Here is a 12,441-nt window from a genome sequence, read left to right on the forward strand (position 1 = left end):
TGTGGGACTGTACACCAGAAAGAGTCAGTGCATTCAGCAGAGGGGGAATGTACCAATGGAACCCAAATTCCAATATTCAGGCAGACGTTAACCATTGCTCTGTGTTTTAGGAATTACACTTTGTATGTCCTGGACAATCAGAATCTGCAGCAACTCTGGAACTGGAACCATCACAGGCTTGCCATTCCTGTCGGACGCATGTATTTTGCCTTCAATCCCAAACTCTGCCTCTCGGAGATCTACAAGATGGAGGAGATCACAGGGACAAAGGGCAGGCAAAACAAGGCGGAGATTAACCCTCGCACTAATGGAGACCGTGTGTCCTGTAAGGCTCTTCAACCCACTTCCCTGCATCAATGTCAGGGTTGTGAGTCATTTCATCATGGGTTAGATACAGAGTAAAGCTCCCTCTACACTGTCCCCCATCAAACACTCCCAGGGCAGGTACAGTACGGGGTTAGATACAGAGTAAAGCTCCCTCTACACTGTCCCCCATCAAACACTCCCAGGGCAGGTACAGCACGGGGTTAGATACAGAGTAAAGCTCCCTCTACACTGTCCCCATCAAACACTCCCAGGGCAGGTACAGCATGTGGGTTAGATACAGAGTAAAGCTCCCTCTACACTGTCCCCATCAAACACTCCCAGGGCAGGTACAGCACGGGGGTTAGATACAGAGTAAAGCTCCCTCTGCACTGTCACCATCAATCAACATTAGCCCCAAACTCAGAAGAGTGGGCCCTAGTGCAACAGTGTGAGATTTTCCATCATTGTTATTCTATGATGTGGAATGAGGAAGGGAATTTTTTTTTACACAGCGAGTTGTTGTGATCTGGAACGCGCTGCCTGAAAGGGCGGTGGAAGCCGATTCAATAGTAACTTTCAAAAGGGAGAATTGGATAAATACTTGAAGCCAATAAAATTGCAGGGCTGTGGGGGAAAGAGCAGGGCGGAGGGAGCGGGGGGGGGGGGCAGTGGGACTAACTGGGTAGTTCTTCGAGCCAGCACAGACATGATGGGCTGAATGCCCTCCTCCTGTGCTGGATCAGTCTGTGATATTAAGATCCATGCTTTGTATTCCAGGTAAAAGCTACACACTGAGGTTCATCTCCAACAACACCTATACCGACCGGATCTTGTTGAAATGGGAACGCTATGAGCCCCAGAACTATCGGGACTTGCTCAGTTTCATCGTCTATTACAAGGACGCGTAAGTACAGCAGCTAGCCAGACTTCATGGCAGGGAATATCCGCACAGCAAGATCCCACAAACAGCAATGCGATATTGACCCAGACCATCTGTTTATTTAGTGATGTTGATTGAGGGATAAATATTCAGCCCCAGGACACCAGGGAGAACTCCCCCCCCACCCCCTGCTCTTCTTCCAATAGTGGCCGTGGGATCTTTTACACCCACCGGAGAGGGCAGACGGGACCTCAATTTAATGTCTCATGGAAAGACAGCACCTCCCACAGTGCAGTACTCCCTCAGTACTGACCCTCCGACAGTGTGGGACTCCCTTAGTACTGACCCTCCGACAGTCTGGCACTCCCTCAGTACTGACCCTCAGACAGTCCGGCGCTCCCTCAGTGCTGACCCACCGACAGTCCGGCGCTCCCTCAGTGCTGACCCTCCGACAGTCCGGCGCTCCCTCAGTGCTGACCCTCCGATAGCGCGGCGCTCCCTCAGTACTGACCCTCCGACAGTGTGGGACTCCCTCAGTACTGACCGTCCGACAGTGCGGCGCTCCCTCAGTACTGACCGTCCGACAGTGCGGCGCTCCCTCAGTACTGACCGTCCGACAGTGTGGGACTCCCTCAGTACTGACCGTCCGACAGTGCGGCGCTCCCTCAGTACTGACCCTCCGACAGTGTGGGACTCCCTCAGTACTGACCGTCCGACAGTGTGGGACTCCCTCAGTACTGACCGTCCGACAGTGCGGCGCTCCCTCAGTACTGACCCTCCGACAGTGTGGGACTCCCTCAGTACTGACCGTCCGACAGTGCGGCGCTCCCTCAGTACTGACCCTCCGACAGTGTAGGACTCCCTCAGTACTGACCGTCCGACAGTCCGGTGCTCCCTCAGTACTGACCCTCCGACAGTGCGGCGCTCCCTCAGTACTGACCCTCCAACAGTGCGGCGTTCCCTCAGTACTGACCCTCCGACAGTGCGGCACTCCCTCAGTACTGACCCTCCGACAGTGCGGCGCTCCCTCAGTACTGACCCTCCAACAGTGCGGCGCTCCCTCAGTACTGACCCTCCGACAGTGCGGCGCTCCCTCAGTACTGACTCTCCGACAGTGCGGCACTCCGTCAGTACTGACCCTCTGACAGCGCTGCACTCCCTCAGTACTGACCCTCCGACAGTGCGGCGCTCCCTCAGTCCTGACTCTCCGACAGTGCGGCACTCCCTCAGTACTGACCCTCCGACAGTCTGGCGCTCCCTCAGTACTGACCCTCCGACAGTGCGGCGCTCCCTCAGTACTGACTCTCCGACAGTGCGGCACTCCGTCAGTACTGACCCTCCGACAGTGCGGCGCTCCCTCAGTACTGACTCTCCGACAGTGCGGCGCTCCCTCAGTACTGACTCTCCGACAGTGCGGCACTCCGTCAGTACTGACCCTCTGACAGCGCTGCACTCCCTCAGTACTGACCCTCCGACAGTGCGGCACTCCCTCAGTACTGACCCTCCGACAGTGCGGCACTCCCTCAGTACTGACCCTCCGACAGTGCGGCGCTCCCTCAGTACTGACCCTCTGACAGCGCTGCGTTCCCTCAGTACTGACCCTCCGACAGTCTGGCGCTCCCTCAGTACTGACCCTCCGACAGTCCGGCGCTCCCTCAGTGCTGACCCTCCGATAGCGCGGCGCTCCCTCAGTACTGACCCCCCGACAGTGCGGCACTCCCTCAGTACTGACTCTCCGACAGTGCGGCACTCCCTCAGTACTGACCCTCTGACAGTGTGGCGCTTCCTCAGTACTGACTCTCCGACAGTGCGGCACTCCCTCAGTACTGACCCTCCGACAGTGCGGCGCTCCCTCAGTACTGACTCTCCGACAGTGCGGCACTCCCTCAGTACTGACCCTCCGACAGTGCGGCGCTCCCTCAGTACTGACTCTCCGACAGTGCGGCACTCCCTCAGTACTGACCCTCCGACAGTGCGGCGCTCCCTCAGTACTGACTCTCCGACAGTGCGGCGCTCCCTCAGTACTGACCCTCCGACAGTGCGGCGCTCCCTCAGTACTGACCCTCTGACAGTGCGGCGCTCCCTCAGTACTGACCCTCCGACAGTGTGGCTCTCCCTCAGTACTAGGGTCCTGAATCTTAGTAAAGGAAACTACGAAGGTATGAGGCAGAGTTGGCCATGACGGATTGGGAAATGTTACTTAAAGGGATGACGGTGGATAGGCAATGGGAAACATTTAAAGAGCGCATTGATGAACTGCAACAATTGTTTATCCCTGTTTGGTGCAAAAGTAAAACTGGAAAGGTAGCCAAACCATGGCTTACAAGGGAAATTAGAGATGGCATTAGATCCAAGGAAGAGGCATATAAATTCACCAGTAAAAACAACAAACCTGAGGATTGGGAGCAGTTTCGAATTCAGCAAAGGAGGACCAAGGGATTGATTAAGAAGGGGAAAATTGAGTACGAGAGCAAGCTTGCGGGGAACATAAAAACTAACTATAAAAGTTTCTATAGGTTTGTGTAGGTCCCTTACAGTCAGAAACAGGGGAATTTATTTTGGGGAACAAAGAAATCGCTGAACAACTAAATGCATACTTTGGTTCTGTCTTCACAAAGGAGGACACAAATAACATACCAGAAATGTTGGGGAATACAGGGCTTAGTGAGAGAGAGGAACTGAAGGAAATCAGTATCTGTAGAGAAATGGTGTTGGGGAAATTGATGGGATTGAAGGCCGATAAATCCCCAGGGCCTGATGGTATGCATCCCAGAGTACTTAAGGAAGTGGCCCTAGAAATAGTGACTGCATTGGTGGTCATCTTCCAAGATTCTATAGACTCTGGAACAGTTCCTACAGATTGGAGGGTAGCTAATGTAACCCCACTATTTAAAAAGGGAGGTAGAGAGAAAGCAGGGAATTATAGACCAGTCAGCCTGACGTCGGTAGTGGAGAAAATTCTAGAGTCCATTATCAAAGATTTTATAGCAGAGCACTTAGAGAACAGTGGTAGAATCGGGCAGAGTCAGCATGGATTTACGAAAGGGAAATCATGCTTGACAAATCTACTAGAATTCTTCGAGAATGTAACTAGTAGAGTTGATGAGGGGGAGCCAGTGGATGTGGTTTATTTGGACTTTCAGAAGGCTTTCGACAAAGTCTCACATAAGAGATTACATGTAAAATTAAAGTGCATGGGATTGGGGGTAGTGTATTGCGATGGATAGTAAATTAGGAAACAAAGAGTAGGGAAACAAAGAGCAGACAGGAAACAAAGAGTAGGGATAAATGGGTCTTTTTCCGAATTGCAGGCAGTGACTCGTGGGGTACCACAGGGATCGGTGCTAGGACCCCAGCTATTCACAAGATATATTAATGATTTAGATGAGGGAACTAAATGTAATATCTCCAAATTTGCAGATGACACAAAACTGGGTGGGAGGGTGAGTTGTGAGGAGGATGCAGAGAGGTTTCAGGGTGATTTGGACAAGTTGAGTGAGTGGGCTAATGCATAGCAGATGCAGTATAATGTGGATAAATGTGAGGTTATCAACTTTGGTAGCAGAAACAGGAAGGCAGATTATTATTTGAATGGCTATAAACTGAGAGAGGGGAATATGCAACGAGACCTGGGTGTTCTCATACACCAGTCACTGAAGGTAAGCATGCAGGTGCAACAGGCGGTAAAAAAGGCAAATGGTATGTTGGCCTTCATAGCGAGAGGATTCGAGTACAGGAGCAGGGATGTCTTGCTGCAATTATACAGGGTCTTGGTGAGGCCACACCTGGAATATTGTGTGCAGTTTTGGTCTCCTTATCTGAGGAAGGACGTTCTTGCTATAGAGGGAGTGCAGCGAAGGTTTACCAGACTGATTCCCGGGATGGCGGGACTGACGTATGAGGAGAGATTGAGTCGGTTAGGATTATATTCGCTGGAGTTCAGAAGAGTGAGGGCGGATCTCATAGAAACTTATAAAATTCTAACAGGACTTGACAGGGTAGATGCAGGAAGGATGTTCCCGATGGTGGGGGAGTCCAGAACCAGGGGTCATAGTCTAAGGATACGGGGTAAACCTTTCAGGACTGAGATGAGGAGAAATTACTTCACCCAGAGAGTGGTGAGCCTGTGGAATTCACTACCACAGAAAGCAGTTGAGGCCAAAACATTGTATGTTTTCAAGAAGGAGTTAGATATAGCTCTTGGGTCTAAAGGGATCAAAGGGTATGGGGGGAAAGCGGGAACAGGTTACTGAGTTGGACGATCAGCCATGATCATAATGATTGGCGGAGCAGGCTCGAAGGGCCGAATGGCCTACTCCTGCTCCTATTTTCTATGTTTCTAAGAGGAGGTTCGTGTGTTGTCAGTGTTAGTTGCAGCTGGAGCTGGTGTTGCCCTAGTGAATGATCAGTGTCTCACCCATTGCAATCCCCCATAATCTAGAATTACGGAATAATAGAGCACACGAGAAGGCCATTCGTCCCATCGTGCTTGTGCTGGCTCTGTAACAGCTGCCCAATTAGTTCCCACTCCTTCCTGCTCTTTCCCCCCACATCCCTGCACATTTTTCCCCTTCAAGTATTTATCCACTTCCCCTTTTGAAAGTTACTATTGAATCTGCTTCCACCGCCCTTTCAGGCAGCGCGTTCCAGATCACAACAACTCACTGCGTTAATTTTTTTCTCAGCTTGCCTTTGGTAATTTTACCAGTGATGCAGTGACTTACAGTTCAAAATGGACTTCATTGGTGTGGGATGTACTGAAGTGGTGTAGCTGGCGGAGAGTGGTGAGAATGTGGAACTCACTACCACAGGGAGTGGTTGAGGGGGATAGCAGAGATACATTTAAGGGGAAGCTGGATAAACACACGAGGGAAAAAGGAATAGGAGGATATGGGGATAGGGTGAGAAGAGGAGGGGGTGGGAGGAAGCTCGTGTGGAGCAGAAACACCAGCACAGAGCAGATGGGCCGAATGGCCTGTTTCTGTGGTGTAACATTTGACTTTGTTCTTTTTGATTTCTTTTCCCCTGCGTGCGTACTGGATCTTTGATCCTTTAATGTCCTAGACCCTTCCAGAACGTGACTGAGGACGTCGGGCAGGACGCTTGTGTCTCCAACAGTTGGATTATGGTGGACGTGGACCATCCGCTCAACAAGGACCAGTACCCGGAGGTGATGCTGTACAACCTGAAGCCGTGGACCCAGTACGCCATCTTCGTCCGTGCCATCACGCTGACCGTCTCGGAGGCCAGTCACAGCCACGGGGCTAAGAGTGAGCTGGTGTACGTCCGCACCACAGCCGCAGGTACGGTCCGGGGGGGGGGGGGGGGGGAGAGGTCGGAGGGCAAAGGTCAGAGCTGAAACTGTGGCCTGTTATATTGGGTGGGAGTGTGGGATGGGTGATGGTGGGTGAACAATATGAAGAGCTGGGTTCGACCCGAGGGCAGCCTATCCCTCCACCTTGTCTCCTTTGGTTGTGGTAAGCCGCCTTCCCTTTCAAAATAAAATAGCTGGTCTCGGAGTGCGCGAGTTTTTCGGTGAAACTGGTTACACGTTGAGGCTAAACTGGAGAACCTTCCAGTGTAAGGAACTGCACCCAAATTTCAAGTGGTCGGGACAGCTTGTAAGCAAGGAAAGAAAGACTTGTATTTCTGTAGCGCCTTTCACAACCACAGCACATCCCAAAGCACTGTACAGCCAATGAAATCCATTCTATCACTTTCGTAACGCAGTAGGCAATTTTTACACAGCAAGCTGCCACACATTTTGATAATTTGATGTTAGTTGAGGGATAAATATTGGCCCCAATACACCAGGGGATCTCCCCCCCCCCACTATTCTTCTAATAGCGGCCATGGGATCATTTACATCCACCCAACAGGGGCAGACGGGACCTTGGTTTAATGTCTCATCCTGAAAGACGGAAGACAAAGACTCCGACAGTGCGGCACTCCCTCAGTACTGATCCTCCGACAGTGCGGCACTCCCTCAGTACTGATCCTCCGACAGTACAGCACTCCCTCAGTACTGACCCTCCGACAGTACGGCACTCCCTCAGTACTGACCCTCCGACAGTGCGGCACTCCCTCAGTACTGACCCTCCGACAGTGCGGCGCTCCCTCAGTACTGACCCTCCGACAGTGCGGCACTCCCTCAGTACTGACCCTCCGACAGTGCGGCACTCCCTCAGTACTGACCCTCCGACAGTGCGGCACTCCCTCAGTACTGATCCTCCGACAGTGCGGCACTCCCTCAGTGCTGACCCTCTGACAGTGCGGCACTCCCTCAGTACTGACACTCCGACAGTGCGGCTCTCCCTCAGTACTGACACTCCGACAGTGCGGCACTCCCTCAGTACTGACCCTCCAACAGTGCGGCGCTCCCTCAGTACTGGCCCTCCGACAGTGCGGCACTCCCTCAGTACTGACCCTCCGACAGTGCGGCGCTCCCTCAGTACTGACCCTCCGACAGTGCGGCGCTCCCACAGTACTGACCCTCCGACAGTGCGGCGCTCCCACAGTACTGACCCTCCGACAGTGCGGCGCTCCCTCAGTACTGACCCTCCGACAGTGCGGCGCTCCCTCAGTACTGACCCTCCGACAGTGCGGCGCTCCCTCAGTACTGACCCTCCGACAGTGCGGCGCTCCCTCAGTACTAACCCTCCGACAGTGCGGCGCTCCCTCAGTACTGACCCTCCGACAGTGCGGCGCTCCCTCAGTACTGACCCTCCGACAGTGCGGCACTCCCTCAATACTGACCCTACGACAGTGCGGCTCTCCCTCAGTACTGATCCTCCGACTGTGCGGCACTCCCTCAGTACTGCACTGGGAGTGTCAGCTTGGATTTTGTGGTCAAGTCTCTGGAGTGGGACTGGAACCCATGTCCTCTTGAGCGAGACAGTGAGCGAGTGGCACTCACTGAGATTATGCAACAGTGAGAGATCGAGAACAGAAGACAAGTGAAAGCTCAATGTGCACAGGGAGAATGCTGAGGCTGTTGGAATTCACTCACAGGCTTTAGTGGTCGAGGCTGGATCTATGTTCAAGCTTAGATTGGATGCGTAGATGAAACAAAAGGCGATTAAAGGAATATGGAAACAGGGAATATAATTGGATCGATATACTTACATGGAGGGTAAACACCAGGACTCACTAGATAGGCCGAATGATCTGTTGGAACTACTTATGAGGAGCATATCAGGTAAGAACACAATGGACTTGAACTGTTGTGTCCGCCCCGCCCCCTGTGGTTGAATAGCCATCGGATGCTCATTGACCAGCACCTTAGGGTTTTAGGGATCTGTGGGCTTGTACAGCACTGGGTGTCAGGAGTCGAGCGGGCTGAGGGGGTGGTGCATGGTGGGGGAGAACAGGTACCAATGGGGCAAAGCCCCCACTGTTGAAGAGGAAAGAAGACGGAAAGAGAAGGCATTTGATACAGTGCTACACAACAGAATTGTGAGCAAGGTTATAGCTCATGGAATAAAAGGGACGGTAGCAACATGGATACGGAATTGGCTGAGTGACAGGAAACAAAGAGTAGCGGTTAATGGATGTTTCTCGGGCTGGAGGAAGGTTTGTAGTGGAGTTCGCCAGGGATCAGTGTTGGGACCCTTGCTTTTCCTGATAATATATTAATGACCTAGACCTTGGTGTACAGGGCACAATTTCAAAGTTTGCAGATGGTACAAAACTTGGAAGCATTGTGAACTGTGAGGAGGATAGTGTGGAACTCCAAAAGCACATAGACAAGTTAGTGGAATGGGCAGACAGGTGGCAGATGAAGTTCAATGCAGAGAATTGTGAAGTGATTCATTTTGGTAGGAAGAACATGGAAGACAATGTAGAATAAAGGGTAGAATTCTAAAGGGGATGCAGGAGCAGAGGGACCTGGGTATATGTGTGCATAAGTTATTGAAGGTGGCAGGACAGGTTGAGAGAGCAGTTAATAAAGCCCAGGATACTGTATGTTTTATTAATAGGGACATTGAGTACAAGAGCAAGGAAGTTATGTTGAACTTGTATAAGACACTAGTTCAGCCTCAGCTGGAGTATTGAGTCCAGTTCTGGGCGCCGCATTTTAGGAAGGATGTGAAGACATTGGAGAGAGTACAGAAAAGATTGACGAGAATGGTTCCAGGGATGAGGAATTTCAGTTATGAAGATAGTTTGGAGAAGTTGGGACTGTTTTCCTTGGAGAAGAGAAGGCTGAGAGGTGATTTGATTGAGGTATTCAAAATCATGAGGGGTCTGGACAGAGTAGAGAGAGAGAAACTGTTCCCCACTCGTGAAAGGATCGAGAACGAGAGGGCACAGATTTGGTAAGAGAAGCAAAAGTGACGTGAGGAAAAACTTCTTCACGCAGCAAGTGGTTCGGATCTGGAATGCGCTGCCTGAGAGTGTGGTGGAGGCAGGTTCATTTGAAGCATTCAAAAGGGAATTAGACTGTTATGTGAAAAGGAAGAATGTGCAGGGTTACGGGGAGAAGTCGGGGGAATGGGACTGAGTGAATCGCTCTTTCAGAGAGCTAGTGCAGACACGATGGGCCGAATGGCCTCCTTCTGCACTCTAACAATTCTGTAATTCTGTTTGTTTTGGGCCTGGATTGTCCATTTTTCATTGTTGTGTCCGCTGTCCATAGCTCCCACTGTACCCCAGGATGTGGTCTCCATGTCCAACTCTTCCTCGCAGCTCATTGTCAAATGGAAACCTCCGATCCACCACAATGGGAACATCACTTACTACCTGGTGGTCTGGCAGCAGCAACCCGAGGACGGAGAACTCTACATCAATGACTACTGCCACAAAGGTGAGAGGTCGCGAGATTGCCGCCTGCCCGCTCACTGCCTCTTGTGGGGTTGGGAGGCCAGAACCTCGACTACATCTTGAGGTCACTGCCATGGCAGTGCAGCTAGCCAATCACAATCTCTGCAGGCTGCTCACACACCGCAGGGGACGGTCACTGTACGGGGACGGTCACACTCTAAGGGGACGGTCACACTCTAAGGGGACGGTCACACACTCGGGGACGGTCACACTCTCGAGGACGGTCACACTCTCGGGGACGGTCACACTCTCGGGGACGTTCACACACTAGGGGACGTTCACACACTAGGGGACGTTCACACACTAGGGGACGGTCACACACTAGGGGACGGTCACACTCGAGGGGACGGTCACACTCGAGGGGACGGTCACACACTAGGGGACGGTCACACTCGAGGGGACGGTCACACTCGAGGGGACGGTCACACACTAGGGGACGGTCACACACTCTCAGGGGACGGTCACACTCTCAGGGGACGGTCACACACTAGGGGACGGTCACACACTAGGGGACGGTCACACTCTAAGGGAACGGTCACACACTAGGGGACGGTCACACACTAGGGAACGGTCACACTCTAAGGGGACGGTCACAGACTCGGGGACGGTCACACTCTAAGGGGACGGTCACACTCTAAGGGGACGGTCACACTCTCGGGGACGGTCACACACAAGGGGACGGTCACACTCTCGGGGACGGTCACACACAAGGGGACGGTCACACTCTCGGGGACGGTCACACTCTCGGGGACGGTCACACTCTAGGGGACGGTCACACTCTAGGGGACGGTCACACTCGAGGGGACGGTCACACACTAGGGGACGGTCACACTCTAGGGGACGGTCACACACTCTAGGGGACGGTCACACACTAGGGGACGGTCACACACTAGGGGACGGTCACACACTAGGGGACGGTCACACACTAGGGGACGGTCACACTCTAGGGGACGGTCACACACTCTAGGGGACGGTCACACACTAGGGGACGGTCACACACTAGGGGACGGTCACACACAAGGGGACGGTCACACTCTAGGGGACGGTCACACTCTAGGGGACGGTCACACACTAGGGGACGGTCACACACTAGGGGACGGTCACACTCTAGGGGACGGTCACACACTAGGGGACGGTCACACTCTAGGGGACGGTCACACACTAGGGGACGGTCACACACTAGGGGACGGTCACACTCTAGGGGACGGTCACACTCTAGGGGACGGTCACACTCTCGGGGACGGTCACACTCTAGGGGACGGTCACACTCTAGGGGACGGTCACACACTAGGGGACGGTCACACACTAGGGGACGGTCACACTCTAGGGGACGGTCACACACTAGGGGACGGTCACACTCTAGGGGACGGTCACACTCTAGGGGACGGTCACACTCTAGGGGACGGTCACACACTAGGGGACGGTCACACACAAGGGGACGGTCACACTCTAGGGGACGGTCACACTCTAGGGGACGGTCACACTCTAGGGGACGGTCACACACTAGGGGACGGTCACACTCTAGGGGACGGTCACACACTAGGGGACGGTCACACACTAGGGGACGGTCACACACAAGGGGACGGTCACACTTTCGGGGACGTTCACACACTAGGGGACGGTCACACTCGAGGGGACGGTCACACTCGAGGGGACGGTCACACTCGAGGGGACGGTCACACACTAGGGGACGGTCACACTCTCGGGGGACGGTCACACTCTCGGGGGACGGTCACACTCTAGGGGACGGTCACACACTAGGGGACGGTCACACTCTAAGGGGACGGTCACAGACTCGGGGACGGTCACACTCTAGGGGACGGTCACACACTCGGGGACGGTCACACACTCGGGGACGGTCACACACTAAGGGGACGGTCACACACTAAGGGGACGGTCACACACTCGGGGACGGTCACACTCTCGGGGACGGTCACACACTCGGGGACGGTCACACTCTAAGGGGACGGTCACACACTCGGGGACGGTCACACTCTCGGGGACGGTCACACACTAAGGGGACGGTCACACTCTCGGGGACGGTCACACTCTCGGGGACGGTCACACTCGAGGGGACGGTCACACACTAGGGGACGGTCACACTCGAGGGGACGGTCACACACTAGGGGACGGTCACACTCGAGGGGACGGTCACACTCTCAGGGGACGGTCACACTCTCGGGGACGGTCACACCCTCAGGGACGGTCACACTCTAAGGGAACGGTCACACTCTAAGGGGACGGTCACACTCTAGGGGACGGTCACACTCTCGGGGACGGTCACACTCTCGGGGACGGTCACACTCTCGGGGACGGTCACACCCTCAGGGACGGTCACACTCTAAGGGAACGGTCACACTCTAAGGGGACGGTCACACTCTAGGGGACGGTCACACTCTCGGGGACGGTCACACTCTCGGGGACGGTCACAC

At 53.7% G+C, this 12,441-nt stretch overlaps 1 protein-coding gene across 1 annotated transcript in view; it reads left to right on the forward strand.

The window, feature by feature from the left end:
* Positions 1 to 12,441, forward strand: part of LOC137356807 (insulin-like growth factor 1 receptor) — a 63,560-nt gene that overhangs the window by 9,549 nt on the left and 41,570 nt on the right. The window contains exons 5-8 of the mRNA XM_068022597.1: positions 111 to 325; positions 1,084 to 1,210; positions 6,251 to 6,489; positions 9,825 to 9,992. Coding sequence (XP_067878698.1) covers positions 111 to 325; positions 1,084 to 1,210; positions 6,251 to 6,489; positions 9,825 to 9,992 — 749 coding nt within the window. The remainder of the gene's footprint in view (positions 1 to 110; positions 326 to 1,083; positions 1,211 to 6,250; positions 6,490 to 9,824; positions 9,993 to 12,441) is intronic.

The sequence above is a fragment of the Heterodontus francisci genome, chromosome 46, assembly GCF_036365525.1.
Source record: "Heterodontus francisci isolate sHetFra1 chromosome 46, sHetFra1.hap1, whole genome shotgun sequence".
Taxonomy (NCBI): Eukaryota; Metazoa; Chordata; class Chondrichthyes; order Heterodontiformes; family Heterodontidae; genus Heterodontus; species Heterodontus francisci.